The sequence below is a fragment of the Nesoenas mayeri genome, assembly GCF_963082525.1.
Source record: "Nesoenas mayeri genome assembly, chromosome: 7".
NCBI classification, from domain to species: Eukaryota; Metazoa; Chordata; class Aves; order Columbiformes; family Columbidae; genus Nesoenas; species Nesoenas mayeri.
In genome coordinates this window covers 32,885,206-32,905,529 of record NC_137551.1, presented here as the reverse complement: position 1 = coordinate 32,905,529, position 20,324 = coordinate 32,885,206, and the positions used below count along the sequence as shown (strand labels likewise).

General features: G+C 46.0%; 1 protein-coding gene across 1 annotated transcript; it reads left to right on the top strand.

Moving 5' to 3' along the window:
- Positions 1–2,439: 2,439 nt before the first annotated feature.
- Positions 2,440–8,167, top strand: VAX1 (ventral anterior homeobox 1; the record flags this gene model as incomplete). Its single annotated transcript, XM_080347886.1, has 3 exons — positions 2,440–4,009; positions 5,753–5,940; positions 7,631–8,167. Exons 1-3 carry the CDS (start codon positions 3,772–3,774, stop codon positions 8,165–8,167), a joined length of 963 nt encoding a protein of 320 aa, XP_080204012.1. The 5' UTR covers positions 2,440–3,771.
- Between the last annotated feature and the right edge of the window lie 12,157 nt (positions 8,168–20,324).

Genomic DNA, 20,324 nt, shown 5'->3' with positions numbered 1-20,324 from the left:
ATTGTATTTTAGCCATATTGTATTTTAAAAGTATTTGTTATATTTACAACATTAATACATAGCACGGTGCAGCCAGGGAGTGCATGCGTAGTGTGCCAAGTCATTTTTAATCACTGTTTACAGGGATAAGAGGTAACCCCTCATCTGCTTATCCAGTGGCACATGTGGAGTGTGGATGTGTGCTGATGCTACAGAGAACCCTGGAGTTAGCATAGTAAGAAGGGGGGCATATTATGTCCTGAAATAGTATAATATGCAAGAATGCTTTATCTTAAGTCTATTGAAAAAAACAAACAAACAAAAACCAAACCAATCAACCAACCAAAACTAAATAAGAATAGGTAAAGGAGAGTTTGGTGATGACTAGACTAATGAAAATGTTGACTTCAGAAATGGTAAAAATGTGACTTTCCCAATGCTGTTCTGGACTTTGCTATTCGTTGCAGATGAGCAGACCTCAATTAAAGTAACAGGGCTGTACATGGGTAGATTTGTCTGCTCACTACAAGTTTGCTGCAGGATTAGACTCATTATTTGAATTTCCAGATCTTCAACAGTACTATGTGTTCATGATGTGTCAAAGCAAATTTAACTGGTTTAATAAGGGAAAGCCTTTCAAAAGCAGTCATTTCTACAGACAAAAATGGGTTTGCAATGCATTTGTTAAGGTATTACATATGTAGAACAAAGTTCCCTTGGCATTTACTGAGGTTTGGATCACGTTGTTGTTGAAAAAAAAAAAAAGCCAGATTATCACACAAATACAATATTTAATCTCCAGATATTCTGTTTCAAGCAGTGTAATTGAGTTCAGTAGCTCCATGTTTATTATTATGGCCTATGCCTAGACATTAGCATATCGAAAAACATGGGGGGAAATGTCATACATACTCCCACACACTTATGCAAATATAATTATAATTGCTCTCTGTATTTCACAGTAGACCTTTCATGAGAATCATTATGCCTATTCTGTCTAAAAAAATATCTGTTATGTAAAAAATGTTTGAAATAGAACTTTGTTTTATTCAGCATTAAACAAATATGTCCAGCCAGGACTGTTGATACTACCTCACCTACGCATACATACACATGTATATGTTTATGTATATCACATAACAAAGCTTATCTGCTAAACACAAACTTATACTTCAGCTACATGGAAAAGGTTCTCACTACTCAGCATCCACTTGTTGCACCTCTCCTGAAAGGACCAAATCTCTCTTAAACGTCCTGTTTCATGAGCATCCCTTCACACAACAGGCCTTTGCACAGCATTGAGAATTCATGGAGGAAATGAACTCATTCCACCCTCTGTATATATCTGCATGGAGCCTTGCACAATGGGGCTGCAATTTATTTGGGGCCCCTGGGTATGACTACCATACAAGTAGTAACTAACAACAACAGACCAGCAGAGATTGCTGAGATGCATTGGCTGTAGGGAAAATAAAACCTGGTCCACAAGAAGGACATTCTACATCCAATTATATGTATAAATGTAGTTGAAATTACAAGGCTTGATTAAAATGTTGGGAATAACACTTCATCTCCATCTGACTTTTTAGACAACAGTAATAAAAATAAATTATCTTGTGATTTGTGGAAAAATGAACAAGATTTAATATTTCTACTCATCGAAATGTATCTATGAAGTCCTTTCCTTTCCTTTTCCTTTTCCTTTTCCTTTTCCTTTTCCTTTCTCTTTTCATTTCTTTTTTCCTTTTCCTTTTCCTTTCTCTTTTTTTCTTTCTCTTCATTTGCCTTCATTTCCCTTCTGTTCTTTTCACTTCCTTTATCTTCTTTCCCTCCTCTCTTCTTTTCTTGTCTTCCCTGAATTTCCCATTTATGATGATCAGGCCCCAGTGCTAGATCCTTCACCCCTGATACCACCTTGGACAAAGACTGGGTCCCGTGGGGTGAGGGCTGTTATTCCTCCAGCGGGGCAGGATGAGACCCGTGGGGCTGAGCAGCCCTGCCAAAGGCGCCGCATTATGCTCTTACCCATCGATATCATCTGCAGCAAAACCCATGGCTCCCCCAGCCTGCTTCAGGTGGGGAAAATTCCCAGGCAAGCGGCCCAGGCAGTCAGAGGATGAGGAGGAGAGGAGCACGCTGGTGGATACTCCGGCGTTTGTGTGAAAAATTCTCAGGGAAAATTCTTTCTCTCTCTCTCAGGCCCCTAAACTCTTTGTGAATGGGGCCAGTGCAACATGTGGCCTTTCACCTCGCCCAAGAACCACTGCCAGACAGCCACACTCAGAGAATTGTTTGTTAATAGTCCAATTAGATAATTGCCATCTTTCACTCCTTTTGCTCTACATTTCCCATAAAGGAATGAATAAGGAGAGCAGCATGAAGAGGGCTTCTGCCCTGCAAGGTGACAAGAAGGACTGGAGCATGCTCTTTGCACAAGGCCATTTGCTTGAATTGAATCATTGTAGCCTAATCAATGGTCTTATTGGATTACTGGCTGTTGCGGTTCTCAAAGATATTGTAGCAGAGACAATGAAATAGCTAGAGTAAAACTTTTTTCTCCTTTAGTGGATCACGCAGTTGAGATTTTTCACGGGCTATCTCTCTCTCCCCTCCCTCTCTTGCTCCCTCCCTCCCTCTCTCCCTCTTTCTCCCCCTCTCCCTTTCTCCCCCTTCCTGGATCCACTGCACACAAAGCTGGCTTTTTTTTTGCTTTTTTTTTTTTCAATGAGCAGGCTCTGCGAATAGGTTCAGTGTTTGCGAAGGTGCAGAATTAGCACACACACATGCACGCACACACACACACACAGAGGGAGAAGCACAAAAAGCAAGTATCGGGACTGAAATAAGGAGAGGTAGGAGTTTAAGATGGCTGTCTGTGGGGAGATGTGTTAAGGAGGATTTCTGCTGGCCAAGATAACCTGCTTCCTTGGAGAGATCTGCTTGAAAGAAGAACTTTCCGTGTGTGAGCGTGCTGGGGATCTGTTTGTTTGTTTAGAAATCAGGGGGCTTTTTTTTTCCCACCCCCCTACAACTGCATTTTTCCAGCCCTTCCTAGCAGCTTTATTGAGATTTATTTGGCGTGCTTTGGAGAAAGCCACTATATAATCGGGAGGTCAAAGGCATACTGAAGAAAGTTAATAATGGCTGCTAATGGTGCTAACAATTCAGGGTGAATCTTGTCAAAAGTTTTTTTTTTTTTTTTCTTTTCCCTCTACCCCCCTTTTTTTCCTCTTTTTTTTTTTTTTTTTTTTTTTTTTTCTGGAAGTCTCAGTCTTTTGATTGTGTGTTTCCTGAAAGCAAGACCAATCATTTCAGTTTATTCACTGGCTAAACTCTACTTGATTGGGGACAAGCACACAAACCATCCATTACGATCTGATATATTATCCAAACAATTTAGTGTATTCATGAGGTAACCTAAATGTGGAGGCTGCAAAATTACCCGTAATCAATTGAAACAGCGAGTGCGCGTCCCTCTGTGTGTCTAACAACTACATGTCTCCGTAATAAGGCAGACATTAAATCATTTTAGAGTTGTACTGTTGAGTACCTGATCACTGGGCGCTCTGGGAAGCTGGACCGTCACATTAAGGACGCTGGGACTGAGGAAGCCGCTGCTTTTCCAGTGGGATAAAACCCGACCTTCCTTACTCAAGGTGCTTTACAGATCCCCACCGATCTGACCCTAAGCCGTGCAATATCCAGCATAGACTTCGTCTTCTTCTTCTACTACTACTACTCTTCTATATTTTTGGGTGGCTTTTTTCTTTTCTTTTGTTTTTATTGCACTACATGTTTGGGAAACAAGACAAAATGGACGTTAGATGCAGTTCAGAGACTGAAGCTAACAGGGTCTCGAAGAACGGACATAAAGAGGGCAAAGAAAGCAAAGGGTCTGAAGGAAATATTTCTACTTCTTTTTTGAAGGATCAACAAGGGACTTTTTCTGCCTCTGCAGCTACAGAAGATTGTAATAAAAGTAAATCTAGTTCGGCTGATCCGGACTATTGCAGGAGGATCCTAGTTAGAGGTATGAGTTTGAGGTATTTCTCGAGGGTGGGGGAAGGTGAGCTGTCTTCACGCCCGGGAGATTTGTTGGTTTTGTTGCTTTGCCTATGACCCGTCCTTGGGTGGAAAGACCTTCGTATGGCTCCGGAGGAGAGATCCCTCATCCCGGCCGGGCTGTGCCCTGCAGCCCCCTCGCCACCCCGGCTTTATTCCGCTGTGTTTCCGCCAGCGGCTCGGGGGAAAGTTAAGCCGCGGTGGTTCCTCCCCGGCTTTGCCCCTCACCAGGCCGGCCCCGCGGTTTTGTGCGGCTTTGCAGCTTTCCCGGGGTGCCCATCCCCTCAGGGACCCCGCCGGGATCAGTGCGCCCTTGGCGGGGCCGCCGCTCTGCCCCTCCGGCCGGGCGCGCTCCTCCCGCGCCCGCGCATCCCTCCCGCGTACAATGGCGCGGGGCCGCGGTTCCCGCCCGGCTATCGGAGTGGGCAAGAAGGTCTTCTCCGGAGGGCAGGGGCTCCGGCTGTCCCCCCTCTCCCCGCGCCCGGCATCCCAGTAGAAACGGCTATTTTAAAATAACCATCATCCTTAAAAACAACGGGGGAATGACAAAGGGCTTTTAAATTATCTTCTTCTGATAGTTTACGCTTTATTTTTCTCAGCCCTCGTCTCCCTCCCAGGCTAAACGGATTAAATCATTCTACTCCTGCTTCCCGCCGCCCCCCCCCCCCAAAAAAAAAAAAAAAAAAAGACAATACACACACACAAAAAAATACCAAACTGAAGAAATTTCAGTTTTATTAAGGTGCGTTTTGGGGGAGGAGAATGAGGAAAGGATCGGAACAAAATTAGTGTGAAGCAGGCCTTGTAAACAATAATTAATCCTTGCGCGACCGATTGACCCAGAGAGGGGTCAGATTAAAATGATGTGATTGTCTCCGATTTAAAACGTACCGAGGAGATAAAATTTCGGAAAGCAAAGTTGGGAAGGCTTTAATGTAACATGAATCTGGCTCTATCTTGACAGTCGTATTAATAAGATTTGTCCCGCTTTCTTTCGGTGGGGGCTACGAGAAAAGTGAGGTTTCTGCGGGCTATTTGGTGCTTCATTTTGGTGTTCCCTCCCCCTCCTTCTTCTCCTGTTTGCCAAAACTCCAAGGCAGCGGTGGCGGCGATGCTTTCCCCGGGATGCTGGGTGGCCTGGAGGTGTCCCCAGATTCGCGGTGGGCAGGCAGCCAGCTCGGGGGCAGCGCTGCCCATCCCCTGAACGTTCTTGGAAACTTGTTCTGAAAAAAGAAATGGAGGTTTTATATTTTGGGGGGCGGCTGGGTGTGTGTGTCGGCTTCCAGGAAGCCCTAATCCGGAGCCCAGGGGGAACAAAGAGTAGCCCTGCACTCGAAGCACAAAGCCCGGCCTGGAGGATCTCTCCCCAGCCTCCCGGAGGGGCCGTGGATAATGCCGCAGTGTCGTACTATCAGTGCAATATATTCAAGCCAATTTTAAAATGGGCTGAGGGGATTATTTCTAGAGTCCCGGGCCCTCACCGCCCTCTCCTTCCTTCTCTGTTGTTGTTTTTTTCCTCCTTCCTTGGGTGCAGTGGCCAGGTGCAGTGCCGCAGTCTCAGGGACCCTGCTTCGGTCTGACTCGAGTCTCGGTCTTGAAGGCTCTGGCGGCGGCGCTTTCTCTCGGAAAAATATTAAAAAAAAAAAAAATAGAAAAAAAAAAGTGTGGAGGGTTGTCTGGGTATAAAACTGACTGCGCCTTTCTTTGCCAGATGCCAAAGGTTCAATCAGAGAGATTATTCTGCCTAAGGGGCTTGATCTGGACCGTCCCAAGCGGACCCGCACCTCCTTCACGGCGGAGCAGCTCTACCGCCTGGAGATGGAGTTCCAGCGCTGCCAGTACGTCGTGGGGCGGGAGCGCACCGAGCTCGCCCGCCAGCTCAATCTCTCCGAGACTCAGGTAGCCCCAGCGGGACGGGGAGCCCCGGCTACCCCCCATTCCCTTGCCCTGCGCCGCGCCGGCTCCGGTTCCCTCCGTGGGACCCCCCCGTTCCGGGCCGGACGTCTCCGCTGCGCACCGGGTCCCCCGGTTGCTGTCGGGCAGAGTCGCGGGCCCGCTGGAGAGGCAAAGGCCGCCCACGCGTGTCCGGTCGTGGGGGAGGTACTGGATGGAGCTGAGGAGTGCGTGGCTGAGGCGTCCCGGCAAGGGATCTCTATTAACTACGTGCAGTCAAGGAAGGGGGAGCCCCAGAGGGGGCCACTCGGCCCTGCGTGTGGAGACACACACCCTCGTGGGCTCTCCTGTGGCCCCGTGGGTCCGCACACGGTGAGGAGGCCCGGCCGGAGGGGTTCGCGGGATCTAGGGCCACGAAGCCAAACCCCTCCCCAGGCGGGGGCACAGCTTCCCACTACGGCTGACCCGCGGGGAGCCGCCCTGGCTCTGTCGGGGCTCGGCGCCCCCCGCTCCGCGGTACCGGTGTCGGGTGTCCCCCGGGCGCGGAGGTGTGCTGCGGCAGCCGGGAGAAGGGAGACAGGCCGAGCCGCTCCCAGCCAGCAGCAAGCAGAAAATAGCTGCTAAAACCCCGGGTGGAGAGGTTGGCACCTTCCGTTGGGGGCTGCTGGGTTAGAGACTTTCGGTCCGAGTGCTCTTTCCTGGGTACAAGAGATCCGGGGAGAAGACTCAAGTTTGGGCCTTAATTTTGAGTCCTTGTATTTCCGAGGGGGACAATCTCACTTCCATTCTGCGGAGTAGAGTGGCTGTGGTCAGGGGGCGGTCAGACCGGTTAAAACTATACGAGAGTGCGGGAAAGCATCTAAAAAGACCAAACTTCTGAAAGCCGGTTTCATATTTCCGCAAAATATCATACAACAATAAATTCCCCTGACAAGCTAATTAGCTTTTTTCTTTCCCATGCCAGATAGAAATGACAAGTTCAATAGCTCGAAGGTTACAGAAACCACCACGGTTTTCTTATTGTTTTAGTTGGGGGTATGTTTTCCTTTTTTTTTTTTTTTTTTTTTTTGTAATTTTTTGGAGGGGCTTCCAAGATTCCTTTTTAAAGTTATATATTGTTTAAAATGGGTGGTGAGGGGAAAGAAATTGTCCAGGCCTGGAGATTGGGAAGAAGTGCAAAGTTGTGGTTACACCCAGGGAAGGCAGCCGGACCTGAGCGGCCTCAGCGGCGGCGGCAGCGGTGCGAGGTCCCTGCGAGCGGGGCGGCTGCCGCCGCCGTGCACGGTCCTGGGGGCCGCGGTCCGGCCCATGGGCGCGCCAGGACGCCGGCTGAGAGGAAAAAAGCGCTGGGGAAAGGGCTGGATCCAGCTACCAGAGAACTACTGGTGTACAGTAAAGGAGGAAAAAGTTAAGTCACGTTAAAGATGTAGTGCGATAAGGGCTCATGGATTCCCCTCTGTTCCCCTGGGGCCCACCCCGAAACGGGAGCAGCCAGGTTGCAGGAAGCGCCTGTCGCTTTGTGCGTTTTTAAATGCTCCCTGTTAGCAAGTACTGGGCCGGACGCCTCCCGCCCTCCTCCGCAGCCTTTCCCCCTGTACCAGCGGAGCCGTGCCGGGGTCCCGGGGCAATCTTGGCGGGGGTCGCCCTTCCTTTCCCTCCCCGCGCCGCTGACCCTGCCTCTCTCCCTGGCCTGCAGGTCAAGGTCTGGTTCCAGAACCGGCGCACCAAGCAGAAAAAGGACCAGGGCAAGGACTCCGAGCTGCGGTCGGTGGTATCCGAGACCGCCGCCACCTGCAGCGTCCTGCGGCTGCTGGAGCAAGGCCGGCTGCTCTCCCCGCCGGGGCTGCCCGGCCTCCTGCCGCCCTGCGCTACCGGAGCCCTGGGCTCGGCGCTGCGCGGCCCCGGCCTGGCAGCGGGCAGCGGCAGCGCGGCGGCGGCAGCGGCTCCCGCCGGGGGCTCCCCGCACCCGCCGGCCGCCAGCAGCGCGGCGGGGCCCCCCCCTCCGGCAGCGCTACACGGAGCGGCCGCCGCCGGGCACGGGCTGTTCGGGCTGCCGGTGCCCGCGCTGCTGGGCTCCGTGGCCGGGCGGCTCTCCTCCGCGCCCCTGGCCGTGGCCGGCTCGCTGGCGGGCAACTTGCAGGAACTGTCGGCCCGCTACCTGAGCTCGTCTGCCTTCGAGCCCTACTCCCGGACCAACAATAAAGAAAGCGCTGAGAAAAAAGCACTGGACTGACTCTAAGTAACTTCCCCGTATTTATATTTATAGTCTCTATTTGTGGCGGTATTTATGGGACGGGCGGCGCGGCGGCCTGCCGGCAGCCCCCTCCCTCGCCGCCGCCTCCCAGCCCCGCGGCGCGGTTCCCTCCGCGGGCCGGGGCGGAGCGGGGGCCGGGGCGGAGCGGGGCCCCGGTGCTCGCGGGGCGAGGTGAGGCGGCTGCCGGGGGACCTTCTCCGGAGCCCGCCTAGAGCAGGGCAGCCCCCGCGGCTCTCCCTGCCCCGCCGGCCCGGGGATCCGTCTGTCCGTTCGGGGGGGATGTCTGTCTGTTCGTTTGCTTTGACACCGTTAGGGAAGGGACGGAGAGGGAGAGCGGACAGGGTGCGGTTTGGCCGGGCTCTTTAGGCTCGTCTGTAGCCAATGCCAAGCGAGGGAGAAGGATTTCGGAGAGGGGAAGATGAAGCCACCAGGTGATGCTCCCCCCTTTTTTTTTTTCTTTCTTTTTCTTCCCCCCTCCCCCCCCGACTTCAGTGACTCCTGAGCACAGAGGTTTGGGGGCTCCACCTGTGGTTTCCGTTTCACTCACACTCACTGCACTACAGTCCCCGAGTAAAGTTCTTGCCGTTTGCCCTTAATATCAGCCAGGAAACTGTCCAGCAACTTTTCTTTTCCACGATAAATCTTGAACGTGGGAAGGGCCGGAACGGACTGCCTTGACAATACACCCACGAAGCGGGGAGGCAGAAACCAGTGGCTGCAGAGATTTTGAATAAAACTGTCTCTCCCTTCGAGATAACATAACGCCCCCTTTTTTTCTTTCTTTCTTTTTTTTTTTTTCATTCCCACGGGCCAGTTCTGCGGACTTTATCTGCAAAAGCAAATATGCAGATAAATAATGGAAGTCGCGACTCGATTTGCATCCAGATCTGTTGCGATGGTAATTTTTTTCCTGGTTTTTTTTTTTTCGTATTTCATTTTTCCAAATAATTTCCGTGTGCACCTGATTAAAGAAAAAGTCTTTACCCTTCCTTCCTCCTAAAATAACCCTCTCGTACATCGCTCACGCTTCTTTTAAAACGAACGTAAAATATAAAAAGCATATCCTTTGTTGTTATTTTTGTACTTTAAAATACATCTATGTAACAATCTTTTTTTTTCCCCTTCAGAATTCTTACTGCTATTTTCTCCAGAAATCTATGTATTTCATTTTCTAGTGTGCCGGATCGAATATTTCCTGTTGAATTTCGGTACTTGAATTTGCCAGAAAAGGGATACTGTACGTAGTTAGTTCTTTGGAAAAACAAAAAGAAGAAATATTTCTTTACTTTGGTTTTAAGTTTCTTTTTTTTTTTTCTTTAAACTTTAACACATGGCGTTTACAAATTGTATAAATACGTGCCACCAAATTGTAACCAAAAAAAAAAAATTACAAAAAGTGGAATGGTTGCTGTAGTGTATAGAATTAATTATAGACCAGAACTGGACAGAAGGATCTGGACCGAAAGAAAATAGTAATTTTATTGTAAATTATTTACGTTTGAAGTTTCTAGGCAACTAGTTGGAAAAGATAATGAATGAATCGAGCGCTGAGCCCTTGCTACTAACTTTTGTTCTGAATGTTTTGGATATTTGGATGTTTTGTATTTATGTGGTGAGAGTGAAATATATTATATCTATATGATGATGGAATTAGGTGTATTTTCGTCTTATATTCATAGCACCCAAATTACCTTCATATAATACGTACACTGCCATAAAAAAATCCCATCTCTACATAACCCTCGCGATATTTGATTTTTATTTTATTTTATTTTTAATTGTGAAGCGAGGGATTGCGGAGTCCATTTCGTGGAGTGGGGTTTCTTCTTCCTGGGGCAGTCTGGGGCATTCCTGGTTCCCCTCCCCCGGCTCCAACCCACCCCTTGGAACAGTCCCCGGCCCCGCGGGTCCGATCCCCGGCCCGTGGTCGTGCCCATACCCGTGGCCGGGGCGGCGGGTGCGGTCCCCGTGGGGACACCAGCCGGGTGCCGGGACTGCCCGGCTGCCACCGCGGGCCCCCGGCGCGGGGTTCGCTCTTCTCTTCCCCTGCCTGGGGCGGCTATCGGGCCTTGCAGGCACGTAAAGGATGCGCATACATGTGTGCATATATTTATAGATCTATATATGCATATATAAAAACACATACCTATATATGAATGCATATATATGCGCTTTCACGTATAAATATGTATATTTTTAAGAATTTTCTAAATAGCTCTTGCTTCCGTCCTGTTTGGCAGCCCAGCCCCAAGACTCCTTTTCTGGGCAGAACCCAGGTTTTCCACGAGCCCCCCCCCGGCCTGGCCATGGCTCTTCCAGGGCCCCAGCGAGGCGTCAAACTGCGGCTCCCCAGGCCGAGCCGCCTGCGGCACCGGGGCACCTGCCTGCCCCGCGGCTTCCTCACGGCCACCGGTCCCCGGTGTAGTCTCCGCTGGGCTGTGCCGTGAGCCTGTCCCAGCCAGGGCAGACGCACAGCTCGAGATTAAAAGGGAAGACAGTGGTGGTGATGGTGATTCTTTTTATTTTTCTTTTTTTTGTTTCTTTTTCTTTTTTTCCTTAAGTGTGTAGAAATGATCTGGGGAAGGGCAACCCCGGTAAAGGGGGGGATCGCAGATGATATTTGAAAAGGTGACATTGAAACTCTTTGTCGAGACAGAGAAAACTTCAAGCGGGATAGGAAGCTGCGTTAAAGAGAAAAGAGCTGAGTGTGGCAAAACAGATCTGCCAGGGAGACCCGCGGAGAGAGGGTCGTTTTCAGGTTTCTGCCTTGCCTGCATGGACTGCGCAGCATCACCCGCAGCCCTGGACAAAGAGAGGAGCCCTGGCCTGGGTTGCCTTTGCCAAAGAGGCAATCACCATCACCCAAAGTTTCCCCTGGCTGTCCTGCCCTGCGTGGGGTTGTCCTGCCCGATGAATTTGCCCTGTCCCACAGAGACCTCTGTGTTGCTGAGGTGGGGCCACTTCAGTGCCCAAATCTGCTGCTGCACTGTGACCCATGGGGAACACGAGGATGAATGTGTCCTGCCAGAGCTGTCTAAGGTGCCTTCAACTGAAAAGAGGATTTCTCTGCTATTCTGGTTTTTTTTTTTTTAACTGGAGACAGTAGAGGGGTTCCTGCCCGTGCACCGTGACGCTCTTTTTCCCTGGTCACTGGCCTGACCTGTAGTCCCAGGGCTGGATCCATGGTCAATATAAGCTCTTTACTCCTCACCTAAGGCAGTTTAAACCAGCGTCAAGATAAATTGCCCACACTTATGCACAAAATATTATTTTAGAGCTTTGCAACCATCCTCAGTAGAAGCGTTAGACAGTTTTGTTCCTATTATTATTAATTATTTCTGAATATTTCCAAATAAGGATGTGCCCTGAGATGCGAAAGTGTCTTATCTAAGCATTCAGATAAATGCTTCAATAATTCTTTTTTTTTTTTTTTTTTTTTTTTTTTTTCTTTTCTGCACCATTCAAATTCCACCTGTCCCACTACTGTACCAGGGGCTGCATTTGGGAGTAAAGCAAATGCCGAGGCTTTTGCCTCCCCCCTCCCATGCAGGGTTATCAAAGTCCTATTTCAGTCCCTGCTTGTGACGTGGGTCAAAACCTTGGACCGCAACAGGGAGGGAGGCAATTTATTATTTGCTTTGAAACTTCCAGCATTTGAAATGCATGAGGTTTCTGGGTGCCTAATCGCCTCCTTTTAGCAGGAGAGAAAACTAAAACATCTGATTTCTGTAAAAAGGGGAGGGAATGCCACCTGTAGCTGTGCTGCTGTGTCGGACAAGTTAAAAATCACATATATGCACATCCATTTATATAGTGAGCCTAAATCAAAAATTTCATATAAATAATAGGGTTTGGTTTGGTTTGGTTTTGTTTTTCCCACTACACCAAAGCTGTTCTGAAGGTGTGTGCTGCCCAGAGACACTGTTTGCTTGTTTTCATTGAAATGTTGAATTTCATTCTGCTGGGGCAATGAACACAATCCACCTTCCTGAAGCTACTTGCTGCTGAAATATTTTGTTGCATTTCATGCGGTATCATTATTTGTGCCCATCACTGTGGCATCTGAGCTCAAATTGAGGAATATTTGGCTCATGCAGAGGCAGCATGTGTGAGTGTGAGAGGTAGGAATATTTAGTAGGAAAGTAAATAAACAAAATATGAACATATCTCCAGCATGATTTTTTGACAAAAATGGAAGTATTTGTGTCAGGCAGACTTCTTCAAACTTTCCTTCGGCAGCATCTGCACGTAGGACTTAGGGTGAGCAAGCAATAACAAAGACTGAGGGCAGCACAGGTTATTTCAGTTTGTTCAGCTGAACCCAAGGAATATTTCCACAGGTACATGGACAGAGTCCTGGGTCCCGTGGCTCTCAGAAAGGCAAAACCCTCAGGATCAGCTCCCGAGCATCCAGGGTGAACACAAAACAATGTTAGCCAGGTCTGTGCAGGGAAAAGAGGAATTAGTCTATTTAGAGGATTCTTTCAAAAGCATTTGCCCATCCACTTAACATAGGTCCTGCTTTATTTGCTGCTCCTCCATACCCCTCATGCCAGGGATTAGTGCAGCCTCTGACCACTTTGTCTCCATTTGCAACCCTGTCATCAGCCCAAGATATGTGACCTTGTGACACATAAAAAAGCACACAAGGTCCTTGATTAACTTCAGAGTATTTTATTTCTTCAGAGAGAAGAAAAACACTTTGAAAGAATAACTCTCAAACAGAATCAAGTCACAGTCACTGGCAAGTGTTTAACAAAATTACCAGGGAAGCTGAAGTGAAATCCATCGATGTGATGCTGTCTGTGTAGCAGCCGTAATATAAACTGTGACCCCGGACTCTATCCACAGTCCAGAGTGCCAGCTGGCAGAAGCTGAAATGAAATGTTTCTGACTCAGACGTAAGAACTCGCTAATAAGCAGTTTACTCCTCACCTTGCTGCTTCTGATAATTACTGAGAAACTTAAGGGCAGTGCTTGTTATCTTTCTATACATAGTTGTTATGGTTAATGCAATTCTTCATACATGTGTGAGCGACTGATTCTAAATTGAGTGTTGTCTTAAACATTTCTAGTGGAGTGAGTTCCACAATTAATCATATATAAAACAAAAATTGTTACATTTTGCATATTCATTTTCTACTTTTTGTTAACATGAGTATTCCCAAGTTCTGTCATTAGAAGCAGCAGAAAAGATGTTCCCAAGCTACCTTCTGCAGCCACTACCTTTTAAATTCTCTTTTACCAGCTTACCTCTTCTTCATCTTCTTTCTACATGAACAATCAAAATCCTTTCAACTTCTTTTCATGCACAGTTCTTGCAAACTGCACTCAATGTAACTGTTTGCCAAGAAGTGCTGCCTTTTCTTTCTTATTCTTCCTGTGGAAAAAAATGAAGTAATAAATTCCCAGAGCCTTTTTCTCTTCAGCTATCTGCAGCCCATTCTTCTGTTTGATGCCCCTGCTGTGAGCAACGATGAAAACATCACACCAGTAAGGATTCGCCCAGAATACAAACCTTTACCTGACACATGGTGCTGTGGCCAACACAAGAAGACTGGCTCACAGGCCACATCTGCTGTGTTGACACAGCCTGAGTGGATGAAATATGTTTTCTATATTTCAGCTGAAAGCATCAGCCAAGAAATCAGGCGCAGTAGAAGACAGATAACACAGCACAATCCACATAAGGCTGGTCCACAAAGTTTGTCACGTTACGAGGTACATCTAGCCGGTAGAAACCTTAGCAGCACATCACCAAAGGTGCATGAAAAACAGATTGTGGGACTGATAGAAAACCAAAGACAAACCATTTTTTCAACTCTGTTCCAAAAATAAAAGAAAATTCATGCCAGCAGGAATTTAGATTGCTTCTAAGGTGGGTATCCCTGTCATATTAAGTGATTTTATTTTTCTTTCTATTAGTCTGGCTGCATAGGGATCAATCCAGAGAAAATTTTGCAAGGGAAACCTCAAGGAGTTATTGTCCTTTTAAATTCCTTTCCGCAATTTTGTTTTTCTGATTTTAGTGTGGAGAAAAGACAGGGAGTAGAAAGAAACTCATGCTGGCAAGGATCAAATTGGCAAGTCAGGAGCTGTGGCTTCAGGGATTTAGGCTGGACATTGGGAAGGAAGTCAGCCAGAGCACAGAGAGAGACAAAGTTACTAAGACCACGCCTGGGAAAAAATTAAAGATAACCTTGTGAAAGGTCAAATGAAAGAAGTCCTCACCCTGGCTATAAAAATGTTTTCAGAGAGACAAGCAAGTGAAGGACAAAGTGGTGTACAGAAGTATGGAAGGATGTCCTCATGGCTTAGTCCCCAGCCTGGAATTAGGAACAGAAGACCACGTCTTGTTTCTACCAGAATTTCTGTCTGATTCTAAGATAATTGTTCATCATTAATCAGTGACTTTCTTGCTGTCCTCCTTCTGAATTGGTGATACTGGTACCCATCTAATGCTATGTAGAAGGAGGTATCAGCATATACTCTTGCATCAAAGAAAGTGAGGCAGAATTGTGACCAAAAATTTAACAGCCACTATAACCAATTCCAATTTACTGTTTGCAGTCATTTTCTTTCATTAGCCCTGATATTTCTTCCTTTTCCTCTTTTTCTGCCTGGTCTCTTTAACTTAAACCCCTAAGCTGTGCCTGCCGCTGCATGGTCTTAAGCTCTTTGAGGCTTCTAAACAATTTCAGAAACCAAATCCTAAATAGAAGTCATAAGTAGGCAGGAGAATAAAGTGCTGCCATAAAGAACTAAGAAGGGATAAACAGGCAATTCAAGGCATCCTGAGTGCACACTCCAAGATAATCTCTATACTACTCTGGACACAGCATTGCGAACATCTTCAAGATCAACTGATTACTGAGATGAATTAGTAAATAAGAACCAACTTCATCAGGTGTTGAGGGGACTTTAATTGTGCTCAAGCTCCAAATGTGAAACTTTATACCATGGCCACAGCTGTTAAAACAACAGAGTCGTATGGAAACAGTCTTGGATTACTGGCCCCATGGAGTGAAACATTTTTAATGAAAGGGATTATGCTTATTATTTCTTGGTGCATTGTGCTGCCTTAGATATTCTTACTGTCATTATTATTTACCAAGAGAACTGATATTTACTCCCACTTAAACATGTTTGCATGTGTATTTAGTACTTTCTTCCATTGGTATAGTTCTAATATGGTCCTAGAGAAAACAGTGTGAGATACATCAATTAGTTGCTTTTTATTCAGTCCAAGATCCTAAGAAACTTTGTCTGTTTGCTTCTCTCCCACTTGCCAACTCTCCTACTGACTTGATGAAATCAGATCCCTTGTCACATAGAGTTTAAATAGTGTTTTGTGATAACATGATCTCCATAGATGATATTGATACTTACTGCCTGTAGTCTTAGTATAGGCCATTTGTGTTCAGAATAACTTTCCTCTTTCATTAGAAGATCCAAGTGGGGAAAAAATCAGAGGAATTGATTTAAACTTTTAAGCATTGAATTTATCTATCAAAGAGGGAAAGCATCAGCCATATAAGTTGTATTTCCAGTTCAAGTATGTCTGTCTTTCATTTCCAGCTTGAACTCCTGAAGTTTCTATCCAGGACTGTGGTAGTCAGACTTAGTGGCAAAGCTCCTTCAGTAAAATGCCTTGTACTGTGTGCACAGACTTTCACAGAAGCAAGATCGAAGATGCATACATAAAAACAAAACAAACCCCAAAAAACACACACACACAAAAAAAAACCAAAACCAAAAACCCAACAAACAAAACAACAACAAACAAAAAACCACAAAAAACAACAGGCCATGTAATCAGGCAGTAGAAACTTTTCTGTGGCACATCTTGAATTCCTAATAAGTATGTTCGATGCTGAGAATAAATATGTAAATGTTATTTGAAGGCTGGATTAACGAGGAAAAGATGAAACACAATGGCTACAGTATTTATTATAGATCTGTTTCCAAAAACAGGTAAAGAAGAAATATTTTCACTCTGATGGAAGATGCCCAAATCCTGCTATTCAGAATATGTCTCCGGAAATCTCTTCCTGCTAATAGGAGTTTTGAGTATGTATTTACCCTTTGTGGACTCTGGGGGCAGTGAGTACTGTTTCTGTGATGGGATGGTATTACTGTCTCAAAACTTCTTCATGAGCCAATACCTCACATAAATCTGGATATAGTTATTATGAAATCTAAGGTTTGAGCTATATCTCTGTCTTGTTATCAATAGGTAAGACGAATTTTCTAAAGTTCTAGGTAAATTTCTGTACATTATTGTTGGATAGACACATGAATCTTAGTGTAAAGACACGATACAACCTCTCAGAAACAGTGAGGCCCTAAGACATAACGATTTCAGACAAAGACAATCACCTTTTTAACAATTTCAGACAAAGACTATCACCTTTTTTCTGCAAGAGTGCCCTGAGCACCAGTAACACGACTGAGAGTTTTGTGTAGCCACGACCAAGAGCTGACGACGTACCCGTTCCCTACCAGCTCTGCCGGGCACTGGTGCTGCCACAAACCTGCCACCTTCTCACAGAGAGAAACCGCTTCTACAGGGCAGGTCCCTCTGGGAAGCTCCGTGTCTGGAGCCGGGGAAGGTTTTTGGGAACTTGCCCTGACGGCCGCCGGGCCGGGGCCGCTCAGCACCGCGGACAGCGGCGGCCCCGCAGCGCGGCCCCGGCCCGGGAGCAAGGGGGTCCCGGGGCTGCTGGTACCGGGAAACACGTTGTGAGGATGTGGGAGCCCTAAAAAAATCCGTCATGGGTCTGTGGGCCAGGAGCATGGTCTGGCAGGAGTGAGCTTACACCATGTGGGAATCGGTGTCAGCGTAAGAAGGACTTTTGCGGAAATTATTTGAACACATCCCAAAGCACTTCTATAATGGTAAAGTAGTTCTTGATAAAACTGGAATCAGAGGTCAGGGATGAGACAGCATGTCATGAATCTCTTTAATCAGGGAAGAGAATTTAGCAAAGACAAATTATTTCAGCTGAAAGAATCTGTTGCTGCAATACCCTTCTGTCACTGTGCTGCGCATCTTCATCAGGCAGAGTAGCCAGCTCAATCCAACACTGCCACTCTAGACATACTCCCATGTTTCCTAACCTCCAGGTAACCCATATGTACAGAAAACACATTTTTGTCCTATCACAGTCAACAGGAGCAAGCTTAACATCACTTAAAAGAGACTTTTAAGATCTATGGATGAACAGGATCCTTAATTAGAAGAATTCACTGCTCTTTCCAGATCTATAGTTGTTTGTCTGGGAACATTCTGCTAGGAAGTATTGCATGGTAACAGACTGAGTGGGGCCAGAATATGCAGACCTTTGCTGGTAATCAGTCAGCTCCAGTTCTAGTACTTTGTCCCCTTGCTTTCCCTTTCCATTCTGCTCCTACTATTATTTAGCTTATACTGTAAGACTTGCAGGTAGAAACTCTCTCCTGCTCTGCTTTTGCATAATTAGGCCAGTCAGTAAACATTGCTTTAATACGAATAACAATAATAAACAGCTTTTCAATCCTTGAGCATATAGTAAATGCTGAAAACTCTACAGTCAGAAGTTCAAATCCTTTAATGAACTGTAATGCTAGTTTATATTAAAATTAAGTTAAATTACAATTTTCTACTTTTTCATTTGGTTTCACAGCCTAGAGAGCAGATATACCCCTAAGTGCAAGTCGATACACCACCACTATAAGATACTCTTGTTGAATCCCATGGGACTATATCAGTGAAAAAAAGGTTTACGGAGTTCATCTGTTTGAGAGCTTCCAATAAGTGTAATATCTGACTACATTTTTATGTATGTGTGCTCCTGCTAAGAAGAATCTCTGAATCAGCCCGTACTCCATATCTAATTGGTGTGGATATACAGGTAACACAGAAAAAAGTGCAGTGACAAGGAAAGATCAATGACTTATTAAAGTTCAGATGAAACATTGAGTGCTACCTAAACTAGAATGCTCACTAGACAATCACCAGTTAATATAATACAACTCATTCTATGTTGCTATGTAATAAATGTACAGCTCCATGCATACCTTTACACTGTGTGCTTTGAGAGAGGGAAAGAGGCACAGGCAGCATCGTTTTTTCATGGGTTATCCTGCAAACAAACAAACAAAGAAGAGTGAATAGTAGTCTTTTCTAAAATTATATAGAAATAAGTGATGTTCTTGACTGGAAGGAAATAACTTACCAGCCTTATTTGGCCATCCATTCTTCATGTGGAGAGTAAAATTTTGCAAAGAGAAGTTTGTAAATCTCTCAGTGGAGAATTTCTAGCTTGTACTGGAGAGATGTATTGGAGAAAGCTGAAGGGAAAGCATAAGATTTAGAAGCCTTAGAGTACAAATTACCATTTATCTAGTACTTTATACTGGAACATGATCCCACAGCCCCATTTACCACAAATTCTTGCTGACTGTATTTGGCAGCATAAAGCCTTTGGGGTCAAGGTGCTCAGTTTCCAGTTTTGCCCTTTCAGTCTCAGAAGTAAGGGAGCATTTCAAACCTTGAGCTTCTAAAAGAATTTAAGAAATGCACAAGAGAGCCAACTTTTAAATGAACTGGAAAGATTTTATGAGGACAGAAGATCAACAAGTGACCAGGACTCCAACTGTGAAAGAAAATGTGAGAAACAAGCACCTCTTCTAGTGTGAAATTAGTCTAATTCTTGGGGCCTTTAGAGTGACAGTATCAAGCAACTGGCCAATATGTACACTTTCTGCCACCCACATGGCATCAACTCCATTAATACATCCTGTGAAGCAGTCAAATTTGCCACAGTTTTGTTTAACCCCTCATTTGAAAGTGGAGATGAAATTTTTTTCCCTCTCTGAGGGCTGTATGTGTCTTTCCTAACACACCTGGGAAGCCGGTCTTAGCATACACCTCAATGCTACACACAAATAACTCAGCAGAACAAACTCATAGAACCAGAAGCCGTATGAAGCAGTGATGCAGACATACCTGATCTTAAGGAGGGCTTATAAGAAAGATGGGGCCAGACTTTTTAGTAAGACCTGTAGCAATAAGAGAGGGGGTAATGGTTTTAAACTAAAAGAGGGTAGATTCAGACTAGATAGAAGGAAGAATTTTTTTACTATGAGGGTGGTGAAACACTGGAACATGTTGCCCAGAGAGGTGGTGGATGCCCCATCCCTGGCAACATTTAAGGCCAGGTTGGATGGGGCTTTGAGCAACCTGATCTGGGTGAAGATGCCTCTGCTCATGGCATGGGGGTTGGACTTGATGACCTTTGAAAGTCCTTTCCAGCCTAAACCATTCTATGATCATTGGGAGGTGAGTGCATTGGTGGTCAGGCAACAGGTAAAATCCCAGACTACAGCTGAATCTTGAAAGAAGCACCTACTTTGACAAAGGTCCAAGCCAGCTAATTATAAGTTGCTTATCATCAAGACAGGGCTTGAAAAAGGGTGAAGGCTGGCACACTGCTGCAGATATTTAGACAATAGATGTACTTGCTGGGTTTCATTTACAGTGTCTAATAATGCCTTTCTGTAGTTTGATGGATTTCCAAATACAGACATGAACAGATCTATCATATCCTTTCATCCCGCTTTGCTTTGCACCGTCATTTGGAGGAACAGGTGTCACAGGGTCTGGCTGCTGGCTCTGCCAGCACTCCCAGCCTGTGCTCGTGTTGTTAAGTCTTCAAATCTGCTACTGCAAGACACCTTAATAGCAAAAAATGCATTATGGAGAATAACTCCTCTTTGTCCCCAAGAAGCAACTCTGTCTAGTGTGACTGCATTTACTATTTTACTGGCAGCATGCAAGAGGATTGTTTTGAGGTGAGTGTGTGTATGTGTGCTTGTGCAAGTGATTGTGTCTCTCTCTGGTGGGCAAGCCAGGTAAAACTGCTTCTCAGTAAACATGCAAACACAGAGACACAGAACAGTGTGATTCATTAAACCACTGATCTGATGTTCTTAACACAAATTCCTATCAGATCCTGGTTCACAAAGCAATATTGATCATCTTTCTAAAGGAAAGAATTTCCATGATATTGTTGAAGAAAGGAGGAACATTTTGTCAAGAAGCTGTATTTCAAGTAAAATAACCCTCCAAGGAGCATTCACTTTCAAATTAGTA